Source organism: Equus quagga, chromosome 11, assembly GCF_021613505.1.
Source record: "Equus quagga isolate Etosha38 chromosome 11, UCLA_HA_Equagga_1.0, whole genome shotgun sequence".
NCBI classification, from domain to species: domain Eukaryota; kingdom Metazoa; phylum Chordata; class Mammalia; order Perissodactyla; family Equidae; genus Equus; species Equus quagga.
This window is the reverse complement of record NC_060277.1, coordinates 58030306-58047979: the sequence shown is the minus strand read 5'-3', so window position 1 is coordinate 58047979 and position 17674 is coordinate 58030306. Positions and strand designations below refer to the sequence as shown.

The window sequence follows — 17674 nt, the reverse complement described above, 5'->3', positions numbered from 1 at the left end:
TATTTAGATTCTCTATTTCTTTTTTATTCAGTTTTGGGAGGTTCTATGAGTCTACAAATTTATCCATTTCTTCTAGGTTATCCAATTTGTTGGTGTATAGCTTTTCATAGTATTCTCTTATAATTTTTCATATTTCTGTGGTATCTGTTGTTAGTTTTCCTCTTTCATTTCTGATTTTATTTATTTGAGCCTTCTCTTTTTTTTAAGTGAGTCTAGCTAAGGGTTTGTCAATTTTATCCCTTCAAAGAACCAGTTCTTAATTTTGTTGATCCTTTCTATTGTCTTTTTAGTCTCTACTTAGCTTATTTCCACTCTGATTTTTATTATTTCCTTCCTTCTACTGACTTTGGGCTTTGTTTGTTCTTCTTTTTCTATATTAAGTATAGTGTTACATTGTTTATTTGAGAGTTTTCTAGTTTATTAAATAGTAGGGTTATATTGCTATTTATATCCCTCTTAGTACTGCTTTCGCTGCATCCCATAAGCTTTGGTATGCTGTGTTTTCATTTTCATTTGTCTCCAGGTATATTTTTATTTCTCCTTCAATTTCTTCATTGATCCAATAGCTGTTCAGTAGCATGCTGTTTAGTCTCCACATATTTGTGACTTTTCTAGCTTTCTTCTTGGAGTTGATTTCTAGTTTCATTCCATTGTGCTCAGAAGAGATGTGTGACATGACTTCAAACTTATTTAATTTATTGAGGCTTGTTTTCTTTCCCAGTATATGGTCTCTTTGAGAATGTTCCATGTGCACTTGAGAAGAATGTGTATTCCACTGCTTTGTGATGGAATGTTCTATCTATATCTATTAACTCCATCTGGCCTAGTGTTTCATTTAACGCCAATGTTTCCTTGTTGACTTTCTGTCTGGAGGATCTATCCATTGATGTAAGCGGGATGTTAAAGTCTCCTACTATTGTGTTGCTGTCACTATCTCCCTTTAGGATCATTAATAATACTTGCTGTATACACTTTGGTGCTTTGATGTTAGAAGTATATATATTAATAAGTGTATGTCTTCTTGGTGGAAGACATTATTATTATATAACATCTATCTTTGTTTCTTGTTATCTTTCTTGGGCTTGAGGTCTATTTTGTCTGATATAAGTATAGCTACACCTGCATTCTTTTGGTTGCCATTTGCTTGGAGTATCATCTTTCATCCCTTCACTCTGAGCCTACTCTTTAGAGCTGAAATGGGTCCTCTGGAGGCAGCATATTGTTAGGTCTTGTTTTTTAATCCATCCAACCACTCTGTGTCTTTTGACTGAAATTCAATCCATTGACATTTAGAGTGATCACTGATATATGAGGGCCTAATACTGCCATTTTATCTTTTGTTTTCTGGTTGTTCTATATTTCCAGTGTTTCCTTTTCCTTTATTTCTGTGTGCCATTTCAGTTTGATGGTTTTCTGTGACGTTTTTCTCTTTCTTTATGTTTTGTGACTCTGCTTTGATTTTTTGTTTTGTGGTTACCATGAGGTTTGTATAAAAGATCTCATAGATGACAGTCCTTTTCCTGCTGAGGGCATCTTATCTCCAGTAACCTATGCAGGTTCCATTCTTTTCCTCTTTCTTTTCTATATTTTTGTTGCCATAAATTATGCTTTTTTGCATTACGAGTTTGTTACCAAATTGAAGTGGTTATAGTTATTTCAGATGCTTTCTTTTCCCTTAGCCTTTATATTTGTTTACTAACCTATTTCAATGTAGAGTTGTAATCTTCTGATTCTGTCTGCTCATTTATTACCTTGCTCAAGGCTTCGCAAACGTTTGCCTTTTTGTTTCAGGTAGGAAGGATCCTTCCAACATTTCTTGTAAGGCAGGTGTAGTGATGAACTCCCTCAGTTTTTATTTGTCTGGGAAAGCCTTTATTTCTCCTTCATATCTGCTGTGTAATTTTCTGGGTAGAATATTCTTGGCTGATAGTTTTTGTCTTTTAATATTTTGAATATATCATCCCACTCTCTCCTAGCCTGTAGAGTTTCTGCTGAGAAATTTGCTGATATCCTGATGGGGGTTCCTTTGTAAGTTATTTTCCTCCCTCTTGCCCCCCTTAATATTCTTTCTTTGTCATTGACTTTTGACAGTTTTAAAATAATGTGCCTTGGAGAAGGTCTTTTTGTGTTGAGATAACTAGGCATCCTATTAGCTTCATGTACATGTATATCCAGTTTCTTCCCTGGGTTTGGGAAGTTCTCAGCTATTATTTCTTCAATTAAGTTCTCTGTTCCTTTCTCCCTCTCTTCTTCTTCTGGGATACCCATTATTCTTATGTTGCTTTTCCTGATTGAGACAGTATTTCTTGTAGGATTTCTTCATTTAAAAAAAAAAATCTTACTTCTCCTTGCTCTCCCACCTGAATCATTTCTAGATTTCTGTCTTTGAGCTCCCTAATTCTGTCTTCCATATGGTCTGCTCTATTTCCAGTGCTTTCTACTTTATTTTTCATCTCATTAATTGTGTTCTTCAGCTCCGGAATTTCTGTTTTTTTTTTTTTTTAGAGTTTCACTCTATTTGGTGAAGTACTCCTGTTCATTAATTTTATTGAGCTCGTTGAACTGTCTTTCTGAGTTTTCTTCTAACTTGTGGAATTTCTTCATGGCAGCTGTTTTGAATTCTCTGTCAGTTAGATCACAATCTTCTATGACTTCAAGTTTGGTTTCTGGAGAGCTGTCATTTTTCTTTTTGTTCTACTGTCTTACTGTAGTTCTTCATGGTACTTGATGAGTTGATCCTCCACTGGTGCATTTGTGGTAGTAACCACCTTTCTTATTTGGGTACAGCTTTGTTTATTTTGATTCTGAGCTGCTTCTGGTTGTATTTGAGGGCCTGCACTTTTCCACTGCCTCCGCCACAGGCATTGTCAGTGCCCTCCTTGTGTTGCTTGTGGCTCTGAGGTTGTTGGTGCCTGGCTGTTTATGATGTCACAGCAGTTGTGGGTGTCACCAGTGAGGTCATGAAGCTGCGAGTACCTCTTCTGCTTCTGGGGTTGTCTGGGTCTCATGTTCCCCCACAGGCTCCCTGCGGGCTCTCCACAGGCTTCAGTGCTGCTGCCTTGTGCACCACCTGCACAGCTACTCCTAGGTTATCTGAGGGCGCTGGCAGCGCCACTGCCAGGGGTGCTGGGTTCATGGATGTCGCTGCCACTGCCAGGAGCCCAAGGTCTTTATGCAGCCCCAGATGCTGGTAGAGTCTGTGTCAAGGGTGTTGCCACTGGGGACTGGGTCAGGAGTTCTGCTGTAGCTACTGAAGCCTCAGGTCACAGGTGCTACCTGCCACCATTAGGGGAGGGGCAGGGGCTAAGCCACTAGTGCCACTGCTGTTCCTGCAGCCTCTGGTTGCCAGCTCATGCCTGTATGGGGTTTTTTTGTTTGTTATTTTGCTGAGGAAGGTCTGCCCTGAGCTAACATCAGTTGTCAATCTTCCTTATTTTGCTGAGGAAGATTTGCCTGAGCTTACATTTGTTGCCAGTCTTCCTCTTTTTGTATGTGAACCACCACTACAGCACGGTCACTGACAGATGAGTGGTGTAGGTCTATGCCCAGGAACTGAATCTGGGCTGCCAAAGCAAAGCATGTCAAACTTAACCACTAGGCCACAGGGGCTGGGCCTCTTGTGTGCTTTTTGAAAGCTCAGGTCATGGTACCACTGCCCCTGCTGGGAGTATTGCATTTTGGATGCAGTCGTTGCTGCTGGAAAGACTGAGGTTGGAGTTGCAGCTGCCTGGGGAGAGGGATGGGGCTGGGTTGCTGGCACTGCTGTTTCCTAAAGCACCAGGTCACGCATGCCACCTGCCACCACTAGGGGAGGGGCAGGGACTAAGCTACTAATGCCATTGCTGCCTGGGGAGAGAGGGGGGCTGGGTCACAGGTTCTGCTGTGGCTCCTGCAGCCTCAGGTCACAGGTGACACCTGCCACTGCTAGGGGAGGAACAGAGACTGAGCCATGATGCTACTGCTGCTCTTGCAGCCTCTGGTCTCCAGTTCTGTTGTATTTTTTTAAACTTTAGGTCGGAGCATCACCGCCACTGCTGGGTGCATCCACATTCTGGATCGCTGCTGCCAGGGGAGGGGTGGGGCTGCTGCCCTAGTTCCACTGGCTCCCGCAGGTCCAATCCACCCACCTTCAGATGTGTAGCTGCATGGATCTCTAAGGTGTTCTGGTGTGCTATGCGGGGAGTTCTTTGTTGGTTAATGGATGTCCTGCTGGTTGCAACTTAGAGGGGAGTGACAAAGGGAACAACTCATTCTGCCATGATGCTGGTGACACTCTCCTCAAGGATAAAGTTCTATGTGTAAAGATATTCACTGAAACAACACTGGTGCTTTGAAAAACTGGAAACAGATGAAAAGTCCAAGTACAGTGGAATGACTAAGTGAACAGTGCTATATTCAGGTGCTGACTATACACAGGCAAATCAGATTTTCAACTATTTTTAGGAAAAGCCTTTAAAAACATGAAAAAAATGCTATGTGATAATATTAAGTGAAAACAGCATACAACTGTGGAAAAATAAGCAAAGCAAAAAGATATGAAGGGGTGCGATCTAACTTGAGAGGGTTTTTAATTGGTAAGTTTAGCATGTTCTCCTTTAGTATGATTACACACTATTTGGATTTAATTCTACCATTTAATTTTGTATTATTTATAATGCTTTCTTTTTGTTTCTTTATCTTCTTTATTTTCACTGCCTTCTGTTGGATTGATCATGTTTTCTTAATTCCCATTTCAGCTCTGCTAGTGGTTTCGAAATATATTCTATTTCCTCTCTCTTGGTTATTTCCCTTAAAATGTCAACATGCACTCTGACTTAAAAAAATTAAGTTAATCACTATCTCTTACCCTCTTCCTTGGTAATACCTAGATTGCTTTAAATAAGAAGACCTTCTCCCAATCTCGCCTCTATTTGCCGTACTGTATTTTATTTCTGCCTTATTTTTGCACTGTGAAACTTGATCTCATTTTTTGTTTGCAATCAATGCTAGTTTAGATTTATCCATATTTACCAATTTCTTTGCTCACCATTATTTTGACAGTGTTTTTTCCTTGAAGGTCTATGAATGGTGCTGTCCCTCAGTCTTTGCTGGAAAATGTCTTTTAATTTGCCCTCTTTCTTGAGCAATAGCTTAGTTAGCTAAGGGCTGACATTATTCTCTCAGCACTTTGATATTGTCTCACAGTCTTCTGGTTTTTATTGCTGTTGTTGAGGTGTGAGGCCTCTGACTTTGTTCTTTTCCAGGATTGTTTTGACTATTCGGGGGTCCCTTGCATCTCCATAGGAATTTTAGGATCAGTTTGTCCAGTCTGCAAAAAAGCCCATTTGATAGGTTGCACTGAATCTGTAAATTAACTTGGGGGTATTGTCACCGTAACAACATTGAGTCTTCTCATACATGAACATGGGAAATCTTTCCATTTATTAGGTTTTCTTTAATTTCTTTCAACAACGTTTTGTAGTTTTCAGTATACAAGTCTTGCTCTGCTTTGGTTGAATTTATTCCTAAGTATTTTAATTTTTTGGTGCTGTGGTGAATGGAATTGCTTTCTTAATTTCATTTTCAGATTGTTCATTGCTGGTATTATAGAAATAGAACTGATTTTTGTGTACTGATATTGTATCCTATAACTCTGCAGAACTAATTAGCTCTAGGTATTTTAGTTTTTGCACATGCATGTGGAGTTTTTAGAGTTTTCTATATATAAAGTCATGTCATTTGCAAATGCAGATAGTTTTCTTTCTTTCTTTCCAATATGGATGCCTTTTATTTCTTTTTCTTGCCTAATTGCCCAGGCTAGAATCTCCTAAAGTGTTCATTCCGATTTCTGAATATTCAGACTCATGTCTTTGTCTGTCTCTGTCTCTTGTCAAATATCTCTGAATATTACATCCCCACCAGTGTCTCTATTCTCTCCCTGTGGAATTCCTACTAGATAGATAATGGACCCATATCTTTCATATATTCCATCTCTACTTTTTCCCATTTTTATTTATTGTGGTAAAATACACATAACATAAAATTTATCATCTTAATCATTTTTTCCCTTCTTACTCCAGTAATTATATATGGTATATATATATATATTTTATCACTTTAATTATTTTAAGGGTACAGTTCAGTGGTATTAAATACATTCATAATGTTGTGCAACCAATACTACCATCCATCTCCATAACTCTTTTCATCTTGTGAAACTGAAACTCTACACACATTAAACAATAACTTCCCTCCCATCTCCCCCCAGCCCCTGGCAACCACCATTCTTAGTTTCTGTCTCTACGATTTTTGACTACTCTAAGTACCTTAAATAAGTGGAATCATACACATATTTGTCTTTTTCTGACTGGCTTATTAACTTAGCGTAATGTCCTCAAGGTTTATCCGTGTTGCAGCATGTGTCAGAATTTCCCTCCCTTTTAAGGCTGAATGATAACTCCACTGCATGTACGCATCACACTTTGCTCATCCAGTCATCTGTGGGTAGACATCTGGGTTGCTTCCACCTTTTGTCTCTTGTGAATAATGCTGCTATGAACATGAGTGTGAAAATATTTCTTCCAGATCCTGCTTTCAATTCTTTTGGATATATACTCAGAAGTGGAATTGCTGGGTCATATGATAATTTTATTTTTAATTTTTTGAGGAACCACCATACTTTTTTCCACAGTGGCTGCATCATTTTACATTCATTCCAAACATCGCACAAGGGTTCCAATTTTTCCACCTTCTCACCAACACTTGCTATTTTCTGGGTTTTAAAAAAGTAGTAGCCCTACTAATGGATGTGAGGTGGTATCTCAATGTAGTTTTTTGTAATCATTTCCTAATAATCAGTGATGTTGAGCATCTTTTCACGTGCTTATTGGCTACTGGTGTATTTTCCTTAGAGAAATATCTATTCAAATTCTTTGCCCATTTTTCAATCAGGTTGTTTTTTTGTTATTGAGGTTTAGGAGTTCTCTATATATTCTGGATATTAATCCCTTATCACATAGAGGACTTGCAAGTATTCTCTCCCATTCTGTTAGGTTGCCTTCTTACTCTGTGGATATTGTCTTTTGATATACAAATTTTAAAATTTTTCATGAGGTCCAATTTGTCTATTTTTTCTTTTGTTGCCTATGCCTTTGGAGTCATATCGAAGAAATCATTGCCAAATCCAATGTTGGGAAGATTTTGCCTTAGGTTTTCTTCTAAGAGTTTTACTGTTTGAGGTCTTATGTTTAGGTTTTGATTCTCTTTGAGTTAATTTCTGTATATGGTGTTAGATGAGGGTCCCGCTTCATTCTTTTGCATGTGGACATTCAGTCACCCCAGCACCATTCATTGCAGAGGCTGTCCTCCCCACTGGATAGTCTAGGCGTCTTCGTCAGAAATCATTTGATCACATGTGCAAGGTTTTCTTTCTGTGCTCTCTATTCTATTTCATTGGTCTACATATCCAATTCCATCTAGTTACACGTCTTAATTTTATTCTGGGAATTTCCACAGATCTATCTTCAAGTTCATTATTTGTTTTTTCAGCTTTAACTAACCTTCAGTTTATCATGTCTATTAAGTATTACATTTCTAGGGCTATATTTCCTATTTTTGAAAATTCTACTTGGTTCTTTTCCAAACATCATTCTTTTGGTTTCAATTCCTTCTTTTATGTTTAATGGTTTTAAACATAATACTTTTCTTTTCTCTTTCTGATTATTATACCATCATCTCAAATTTGAATTCTAATTTTCCTGTTTGTTGCATCTGTTAACTCTTGCTCACGATGGATTATTTCTTTGTATTTTCTAATTTTTATTGTAAGCTTGCCACTGTTGTGGCTTGCTTTTTCCAGGGGAATAAATGAAGAATTATTGCCTCAGTGTCTCTAACAAAAGGCAGCCTGTGACAAGAAGCAGAAAGTGGAATGGTGGCTGCCAGAAGCCGAGGGCAGGAGGGATGGGGAGCTGCTTAATGAGCACAGAGGTTCAGTTCTGCAAAATGAAAAAGTTCTGGAGATTGGCTGCACACAATGTGAAGGTACTTAACACTACCAAACTGCACAGTTAAAGGCAAATGTATGCTATGTGTATGTTACCACAATTAAAAATAAAAAAGAAGCCTGTGACAGAGCAGGCAGAAAAACAGAAAATCTGCAGATAGGACAGAATTCGTAGATAGATATTGTTTCTCACACACCTATAAACAAGCTCTAGCATCACCATTTAAAAACAGAAGCAAAACGGAAACCCTCCCTCCAACACATATTGCCCACCACCAACAACCAGACTCTGGACAGGACTGTCCACCCGGCAGTCTCCGCCCTCCACCTCCCTTGAATGTCCATGCCTTTGAATGTGGCTCTCACTCCTCATCACGCCATAATGTCTCTAACGACGCTAAATCCAAGGGACACTTTCCAACCCTATCTTCAGATACCTCTCAGCAGCCCTCCACTCAGTCGTCATTCTCACTGTGAATCATTCTTCATGGCTGCTTCCTCCACATGTTCTCTCGGTTTTCCTTCCTTACTGGCCTGCTCTGTCTCTTGGCTGGGTTTTCATTCTATTCCTGACCTCTACACGTTGGGGCTTGCTCCTAGACACTCTTCCTTTTCATTCCTAGATGACCACATCAGTTCCTGCTACTTCTTTTTTCATTTTTAAGATGGAAAAAATACTCTGGGCTGGCCTGGTGGTGTAGCGGTTAAGTTCGCATGCTCCACTACGGTGGCCCGGGGTTCACTGGTTCAAATCCTGGGCGCAGACCTATGCACCGCTTATCAAGCCATGCTGTGGCAGGCATCCCACATATAAAGTAGAGGAAGATGGGCACAGATGTTAGCTTAGGGCCAGTCTTCCTCAGCAAAAAGAGGAGGACTGGTGGCAGATGTTAGCTCAGGGCTAATCTTCCTCAAAAAAAAAAAAAAAGACCAAAAAAACCTTGGAAACAAAAATGGCTCATAATCCCTCTGCCCAGATGACCTCTGTTGATCTTAAAAAAAAAAAAAAAAGAAAAGAAAAAAGAAACAAACAAAACAAATGGAATATTTGTACAGGGTTGGAATATTCAAAAAGCACCAAAACGTAAAAGGCATCACCAGCACACAGTTGTTCAAGCCAGAAACTCTGGCGTCATTTGTGATTCCTCCCTTGCCTTCCACATCCAAACCCTGGTCATGCCCGGTCACTTCTACTTCTACAACATAACTAATTCATCCACTTTTCTCCTCCACCAGCAGCCTCCTGCTTGCTCCCCTGGATGATTCCAACTGCGTCCTTCCAGTGGTACCCACTCCCATACCTGCTCTCCTCTAAGCCAGCCGCTACACGACAGCTAGAAGCACGTCACATCCTTCTTTCCTCACCAGGCCCACAGCTGGGTTCCCATTTCCGGTCCCTGATCCTGCCAAGTGCTCTTTTTCATCTTGGAACCTTTGCTCAGGCTACCCAGTCAGCTCTCACCCTTGGGCTTCCCTGCCTGGCTTCCTCTCAGCTTTCAAGCTTCAGCTTAAATAGCAACTCAGAAGGACCCTTCATGACTGTTCTATCTAAAAAGCTATCAGTCTCCAGCTTGATGCATCTCAGGCCTCTTTTTGCTTCTTTTATGGTACGATGTTATACATATTTGTAATGCTCTTCTGCATCTGTTTACTTGTTTATCTCTGTCTCCCCACCAGAGCACAAGCCCTGAGAGGGCAGGGACTGCCTCCAATATACTCTCCACTGTATCCTAGCACCAACTCCATATTTGCTGAATAAACACGCCAGGCATTGTGCTACGTGTTTCACCTCCAATACGTTATTTGATTTTCATCTGCAAAGTAGGTATTTTTTCCCATTTTTGTCTATAAGGAAACTGAAGCTCAGAAAGATTAAGTAATGAGCCAATGGTCACACAGTTGGGGAGCAGCAGGGCCAGGACTCAAACCCAGTGTGTCTGGCTCCAAAACCCATGCTCTCTCCACTACGCTGTGCTCTCTTCGTGCTGTCTGAGTCCTCTCTCCTTGGAGCATGGCATGGCGGGCATTCAACATGTTGGCTGAGTGGATACAACGACAAGAGCCCAGCAGAGTCTATGCAGAGAAGGTGCTGAGTCTCACCCTGGAGGTTCTTACCAGGTAGGCTGCAGAGATCAGTTCATAAATGATGGCCTGGGCTCCAAGTTCTGTCACATTAATCAGTCCTGAAACGTTGGCACATACACACACAAAGCACATTTCAAAAAGTAGGTTAAAGCAACATTTTCCTTATGAAACTAGAACATATCTTAATTTAAGAGAAGCGAAGACTCCCCCAGAAGCATAACTCAATGGAAGAATTCACCATCTGTGCAGAGGAGAACCCAGACAGCCATCCCCAGGAAGTTGCCAAGAACTCAGCAGCTAAGATGTGATACAGGTTCATTCTACAAGCCCATGCTCCACCAGGGAACGAAACGGCAGGTATAAAGTAGAAAACAATGAGGTTCCTGGAGTTCAGGGAGATGGAGGGTCACAATGCGGGAGGGGAGGGATGGAAGGCAGTAGAACTCTATATAGAACTGATGGGACTATTGGCAAATTCAAGTGTCCACAGAAACTCTAACATCAATTATTATCATCCTCTCTCTGTTGTTTTCTCTATTACTTTACTAGCAATAAGATGGCTAGGTGAATACCTATGACCAAAATTGTTACAGTTCTCATAGGAACATGGATCATGTCTAAAACAGCCAAATCACTCACTGTGTGTTTACAAACATCTTAAAAACTTGGCATCATGCCTGCAAAAAATGAGCGGAAGCAGAAGACGGTGTGAGAGTCGGGAGGCCCAGATGCTGGCGTTTGTCCTCCTGCTCCACGACCGCGGCAAAACGCTTGCCAGCGGCCTTCCCTTCCCAATCTACAAAATGAAGGGCAGCGAGGGCACCCAACCTGAACATGCTGTGGTTGGACAAGGGTTTAAACCTATACTGCAAACTTCCATGAAAGCCTGAAGAAACGGAGAGGAAGAAGTTAAACATATTTCCTGCAAAGCTCTGGAGACATGATTAGCAGGCTGTTGTTATGTTTTGACTAAACCGCTGACAAACCTGCAAGGAAGGTTCCGATCTCAAAGGTCCACCACTCGATGCACAACATGAACATACTGGGAACAGCCAGCCGGATGTAGGAGTCCCACTCCTGGAAACAGTCCCCAGTCCAACCTGGAGGACAGGGAAGAAAGCAGGCGCTTACTGTTCAACAGCCTCTGATATCAACAATTTTATTCCACATACCCGCCTCCTCCAATGGCCAGAGACTTGAAATAACTGCAGTTCTCTAGAAAAATAATGGATTTTAACGATGGCAAACAAGACGAGAGTTTGAGACGGCAGGAGTAGAGCTGGCAACACTTAGTGAAACCGAAGTGACGTATATGCCCTATCACCTACACATTTCACTCCTGCTCTAAATGACAGAGAAACTTTTGTAGAGCTCCAGAAGAAAACACGGAGGATGTTCACTGTGGCAGGGTGTGGTTGTGGGACATTGGGGTCATCAAGGGAACCATCACCAGGGAACTAGAGAAGTAAAATACGGTGGCAGATGCATATTATAGTTCAAAGCAGAACACTGGATGTACAAATGGCAACGTAGTTAGATCTGAAGATACATTATACTGGGCTGGCCCAGTGGTGCAGCGGTTGAGTTCACATGCTTTGCTCCAGCAGCCTGCAGTTTGCCGGTTCGGATCCTAGGTACAGACCTACGCACTGCTCATCAAGCCATGCTGTGGCAGGCGTCCCACATATAAAATGGAGGAAGATGGGCACAGATGTTAGCTCAGGGCTAATATTCCTCAAAAAAGTTTTGTTTTTTTTTTTTTTTTGAGGAAGATTAGCCCTGAGCTAACTGCTGCCAATCCTCCTCTTTTTGCTGAGGAAGCCTGGCCCTGAGCTAATGTCCATGCCCATCTTCCTCTACTTTATATGTGGGATGCCTACCACAGCATGGCATGCCGAGCGGTGCCATGTCCACACCCGGGATCCGAACTAGTGAAGCCCGGGCCGCCAAGAAGCTGAACGTGCGCACTTAACCACTGCGCCACCGGGCCGGTCCCCCCCAAAAAATAGTTTTAATAAATAAAAATACATTGTGCTAACAGGCAACAAAAGTAAAAATGGATAAATTGGACTACATCAAAATTTAAAACTTCTGTGTGTCAAAGGACACAATCAACAGAGTGAAAAGGCAACCCACAGAACGGGAGAAAATATTTACAAATCATACACCTGATAAGGATATCTGGATATCAGAATATCCAGATTATATAAAAACTCCTAGAATTCAACAACAATAAAAACCCAATTAAAAAATGGGCAAAGCAGTGGCATAGTGGTTAAGTTTTGCACACTCTACTTTGGCAGCCTGGGGTTCACCAGTTCAGATTCTCGGCACAGACCTATGCACTGCTTATCAAGCCATGCTGCAGCAGGTGTCCCACATATAAAGTAGAGAAAATGGGCATAGATGTTAGCTCAGGGCCAATCTTCCTCAGGAAAAAAAAAAGTGGAGTTTTGGCAGCAGATGTTAGCTCAGGGATAATCTACTTAAAAAAAAATGGGTAAAGGACTTGAATAGACATTTCTCCAAAGAAGATATACAAACAGCCAAAAATCACAGAAAAAATGCTCAACATCACGAATCATTAGGAAAATGCAAATCAAAACTACAATAAGACGTCATCTTACACCCATTAGAATGGGTGCTTTAAAATAAAAACAACAGAAAATAACAAGCATTGGCAAGGATGTAGATAAGCTGGACCACTTGAGCTCTGTTGTTAGGAATGGAAATTGGTGCAGCCACTATGAAAAAAAAGCATGGTGGTTCTTCAAAAACTTAAAAGTAGAAATTACCACATGATGCAGCAATATCACTTCTGGGTATATATACAAAAGAATTGAAAGCAGAATCTCAAAGAGATATTTGTACACCCGTGTTCATAGCAGCACTGTTCACAATAGACAAAAGGCGGAAGCAACCCACGTACCCACTGACAGATGAATGGATAACAAGATGTGGTATACACATACAATGGAATTATTATTCAACTTTAAAAAGGAAGGAAATTCTGACAAACGCTATAAAGTGGATGAACTTGGAGGACATCATACTTAGTGAAATAAGCCAGTCACAAAAAGACAAATACGGTACAATTTCACTTATATGAGGTATCAAGAGTAGTCAAATTCACAAAGATGGAAAGTAGCATGGTGGTTATCGGGCGATGAGGAGGGGGGAACAGCGAATTGTTTAATGGGTATAGAGTTTCGGTTTTGCAAGATGGGAAAGTTCTGGAGATGGATGGTGGTGATGGTTGCATGACAATGTGAATGTGTTTAATGTTACTTAACTGCACACTTAAAAATGGTTAAGATGGTAAATTTTATGTCATGTATATTTTACTACAATTTAAAAAACAACAACAAAACACTGTGCTACATCAGAGGTCCACAAACTTTTTCTGTAAAGAGCCACATAGTAAATAGTTTCAACTTTACAGGCCAAATGGTCTCTGTTGCCACTACTCAGCTGTGCTGTAGCAAAGCAAGAGCAGCCACGGGAAATCCATAAATGACAGACACAGCTGTGTTCCAATAAAACTTTATTTACAAAAGCAAGCTGCGGGCCAGATTCGGGTTGTGGGCTGTAGTTTGCCAACCTCTGTGCTAAGTGAAGAAATTTATGGAAAAGAAAAATCCAAATTATAGTGTTGTTGTTAGTGCCATTGAGTTGATTCTGACTCCTAGCGACCCTGTCTACAGCAGAGCATAACCCCACCTGGTCTTTTTGTGCCATCCCCTCATCTTCTGGGGCTCTATCAGACAAAGCTCTGCTGCTATCCACAGGGTTTCCATGGCCAATTTTTTCCGAAGTGGGTGGCCGGTTCCTTCTTCCTAGCCTGTCTAGTCTGGAAGCTCTGCTGAAACCTGTCCACCATGGGTGACCCTGCTAGTATTTGAAATAATGGTGGCATCACAGCAACACGCAGCGCCATGGTATGACAACCTACAGAGGCTAGTTTCATTCCTTGACTGAGAAACAACCTGGGCTGCAGCAGTGAAAGCACCGAATCTTAACCACTAGACCACAAGGGCAGGTAAACTATGATAGTATTAGGTGAATATAAATATATACACAGACCAAAAAAAAAGAGTTTCACATTTTTCAAAGATACATATTAAAAGACATATATCAAACACAGAGAGGGTACATTGTGGGAGGAGAATGGGAACTGAAAAATGGGAGAAATACCCTAAAATGAGAAAGAGGCTGTATAAGGAATGATGACATCAGTGTGCCATGAATTTGAGTAGAAGAAACTCAATGCTTCGTATCTAAGGTCCAGGACAAGAGAGGGAGAGAAAGTGGAGGAAGAAGATAGGCATTGAAAAACAGTGAGGAATTTCTATAACATAAGAGCAAAGAAACGCACCAAGAGCTACGTTGCCACTCACCTTATTGGGTCTCAGGGGAAGCAGAGAGCCTGGGACCTACCCCGTACCCCCAAATTTTGAGGTGAAGGTTTGAGGGAAGAACAACATCAAGAATCAATAGAGAATGAGCCACGTGGATTGCGTGATGACTGTGGATGACGGGAAGGGTAGAGGGTTACAGCATAAGCCCCAGTGAGCAGGGAGTGTTGGGAGCCAAGAAAGCACTGCCCCCAGTCTGTTCCCCATCTAAAACCCAGAAAACCTGCCTCCTAGCCTGAAGTCATGAGCACAAACAAGCTGCCTATCCCAAGCCATGAGCAGAAGCAGTCACAATGTATAGGAGAGGACTTGAACCTGAAGTACAGACACGGGGAGGAAACCCTGAGCCAAGAAACTGGATTTGGAACAGATATATTCCATAAGACCTGAGCAGACACAGCATGTTAAAAAATGGACACGGCATGTGTGTGACTCACAAGGAAGACAACTCCCTTGGAAAATAAGCTCATAGACAAAGCTATAAAGAAGCCAGTCAAAACCACAGTTTGAGGGGACAGGCATCACTCAGACGATGCTTAGTGAAATTAAGTACTGTATTCAACACATCTAAGATGTCATTATGAGCCACAAAGAATCTTCCAATTAAATTATGACATAATATTTTAGCATATCAATTGAAAGAGGAGTTCCAATTTTAAAGACATTAAAATGCAAAACAATGAGTCTTAGAATTAACAAAATGTGGGTATATGTATGTTCCATGACCCAGGATATAAACAAATAAGAGATCCAATGCCAGGAAAGAAATGTCACAAAACCAACACATGAAAGATTTCACACCTGATGAAGTAGAAATGATAGGGTAATCTGAAAAAAATGTTAAATAAACACCCTTAAAATGTTCCAAAGAAGGAAGTTTTGAAATAAGGAAAGGAAGATATAAAAAAGAACCAAGTAAAATCTTAGAAATGAAAAATATAATTGTTGAAAATTAAAGCAATAAATGAATCAGAAACTAGACAAGACACGGCTTAAAAGATAATTAGTAAACTGAGAGACAGAAAAGAGAAAATCAGAGACAGTACCAAGATGGCAACATAGGTAGACTCCGAAGTCACCTACTCCCATGGACACAACCAATTTACAACTACTCTTGGAATAATTACTCCTGAGAGAGAACTTGAAAACTGGATAAAAAGAACCCCCACAACAAGGGACAGTGTTGACTGAGGTGGAAGAGGCAGAAATTCATTTCTAGAGAGAAAAAAGCCATCTTTGAGACACAGCACTTCAAGGCCAGCCAGGAGCAATTGTAAGGCATGCAGCCCTCCCTGGAGGAGTGGGGGAACTGAGCAGGGGAGTGTTACCACAATAAGCAGCTCTTGGACTCAGCACAACTGAGACAAGTGTCATAATATCTGGCTTTGCTGGTTATTAACTACAATAGGGATTACTCCCCAGAAAAGCTATCAAATGGGGAAAGAAAAGCCTGCTCTTAAAGGGCCCACGTGCAAAATCACCTATTCCAGAAAGCAACCTAAAATCACTAGAAAGAAAGGCACACAGTCCTTTGATGAAAAGAGACTCACTTGGGTCAGCATCATGGCAGAGTGAGTTCTGCTGGTGATCTCTCCCCTCCACCATACAATGAAAAAGACATTCATACTCCAACAGAGAAATCCACACAACACAGAAGACGTCTGAGAGACCCATGCAGCAAAGGGTGGAGACACTGGAGCCTCCCTCAGAGGAGGTGGAACAGGGTAAGAGAAAACTTTGCTCCCTCCCCAAAGACTGTGATTTGGGATAGCAGGCAACCTCAGAGAGGGAAGCAAGGGGGGAGGGGACATCCGTTCATGGGAACATCAAAGATCCCCAAAAGCCCTTGCAACCTAGGGGAAAGCCCCTACCAAGGTGATAGCTAATGTGGGGGTGACCTCATCAAGCCAACACTCCAGGAGAACAGATGGCAAGGGCAGAGTGAGAAAACTCCGAGAGCATACAGAAGCAAGTGCCCCACCCCCAACCCACCCAGTGCCAGCTCCAGTGCCTGGGATCCCAGCAGCACACAGAGGGCTCAGAATACGCAGCTCTTGAGCCTGACCCAGTGGCAACAGGCGGTAACTGCAATCAAATAATACCATGATGTGCAAAAACACAGCCACACCCTATAGGAGTATCAAAAATTACATTAAATCTCCAGACAAGGGAGAAAATGACAAGTATCAAGAAATCAGACCTGAGGACACAGAAATATGTAATCTAAATAACAGAGAATTCAAAATAGCTATCATTAAACAACTCAATGAGTTAAAAGAGAATGCAGAGAAACAATTCAACGAGTTCATGAGCTACTTCACAAAAGAGATTGAAACTATAAAGAAGAATCAATCAGAAATATTGGAGAGGAAAGACACAATCAATGAGATAAAACAAAATATGGATTCCCTGAATGCTCAAGCAGACATCACAAAGGAGCAAATCAGCATAATTGAGAATAGACATATTGAAATGCTCCAGATAGAGGAGGAGAGAGAATTAAGACTAAAAAGAAATGAACAAAGTCTCAGAGAAATATCTGACTCAATTAGGAAATGCAATATAAGAATTATAGGTATTCCAGAGGGAGAAGAGAGAGAAAATGGAGTAGAAAGCTTGTTCAAAGAAATAATATCAGAGAACTGCCCAAACCTAGGGAAGGAGATGTAAATCCATGTGGAAGAGGCTATTAGATCTCCTAAATATGTCAATGTAAAAAGACCTACTGCAATGCATATAGTAGTGAAACTGGCAAAACTGAATGAAAAAGAAAATATACTAAGTGCAGCAAGGCAGAAGAAAACAACCTACAAAGGAACCTCCATCAGGCTTTCAGCAGATTTCTCTGCAGAAACCTTACAGGCTAGGAGAGAGTGGAATGATATATTCAAATCTTTGAAGGACAAAAACTTTCAGCCAAGAAAACTCTATTCACCAAAAATATCCTTCAGATATGATGGAGAAATAAAAACTTTGCCAGATAAGCAAAAGCTAAGGGAGTTCAGAGCCACAAGACCCCCAACAAAAAATTCTCAAAAAGGCCCTCACACCTGAAAAAAAAAAAAAAAAGGAGAAAGGGGTTACAAAGCACGGAGTAAGGAGATAAATAGGTAGACAGAATCAGAAAATTGTAGCTATACATCAGAACGGTTAGCAAATACTCAAGTATAACATTAAAGATAAAGGGAAG

The 17674-nt window shown here is 41.0% G+C and overlaps 1 protein-coding gene across 1 annotated transcript in view; it reads right to left on the bottom strand.

Annotated features, from left to right (window-relative positions):
- LOC124247189 (multidrug and toxin extrusion protein 2-like) overlaps positions 1–17674 on the bottom strand; it is a 92163-nt gene that overhangs the window by 40380 nt on the left and 34109 nt on the right. Inside the window, exons 10-11 of the mRNA XM_046676271.1 lie at positions 11056–11169; positions 10100–10167 (exon numbers count right to left, since the gene is read on the bottom strand). Of these exons, the coding sequence (XP_046532227.1) occupies positions 10100–10167; positions 11056–11169 (182 nt within the window). The remainder of the gene's footprint in view (positions 1–10099; positions 10168–11055; positions 11170–17674) is intronic.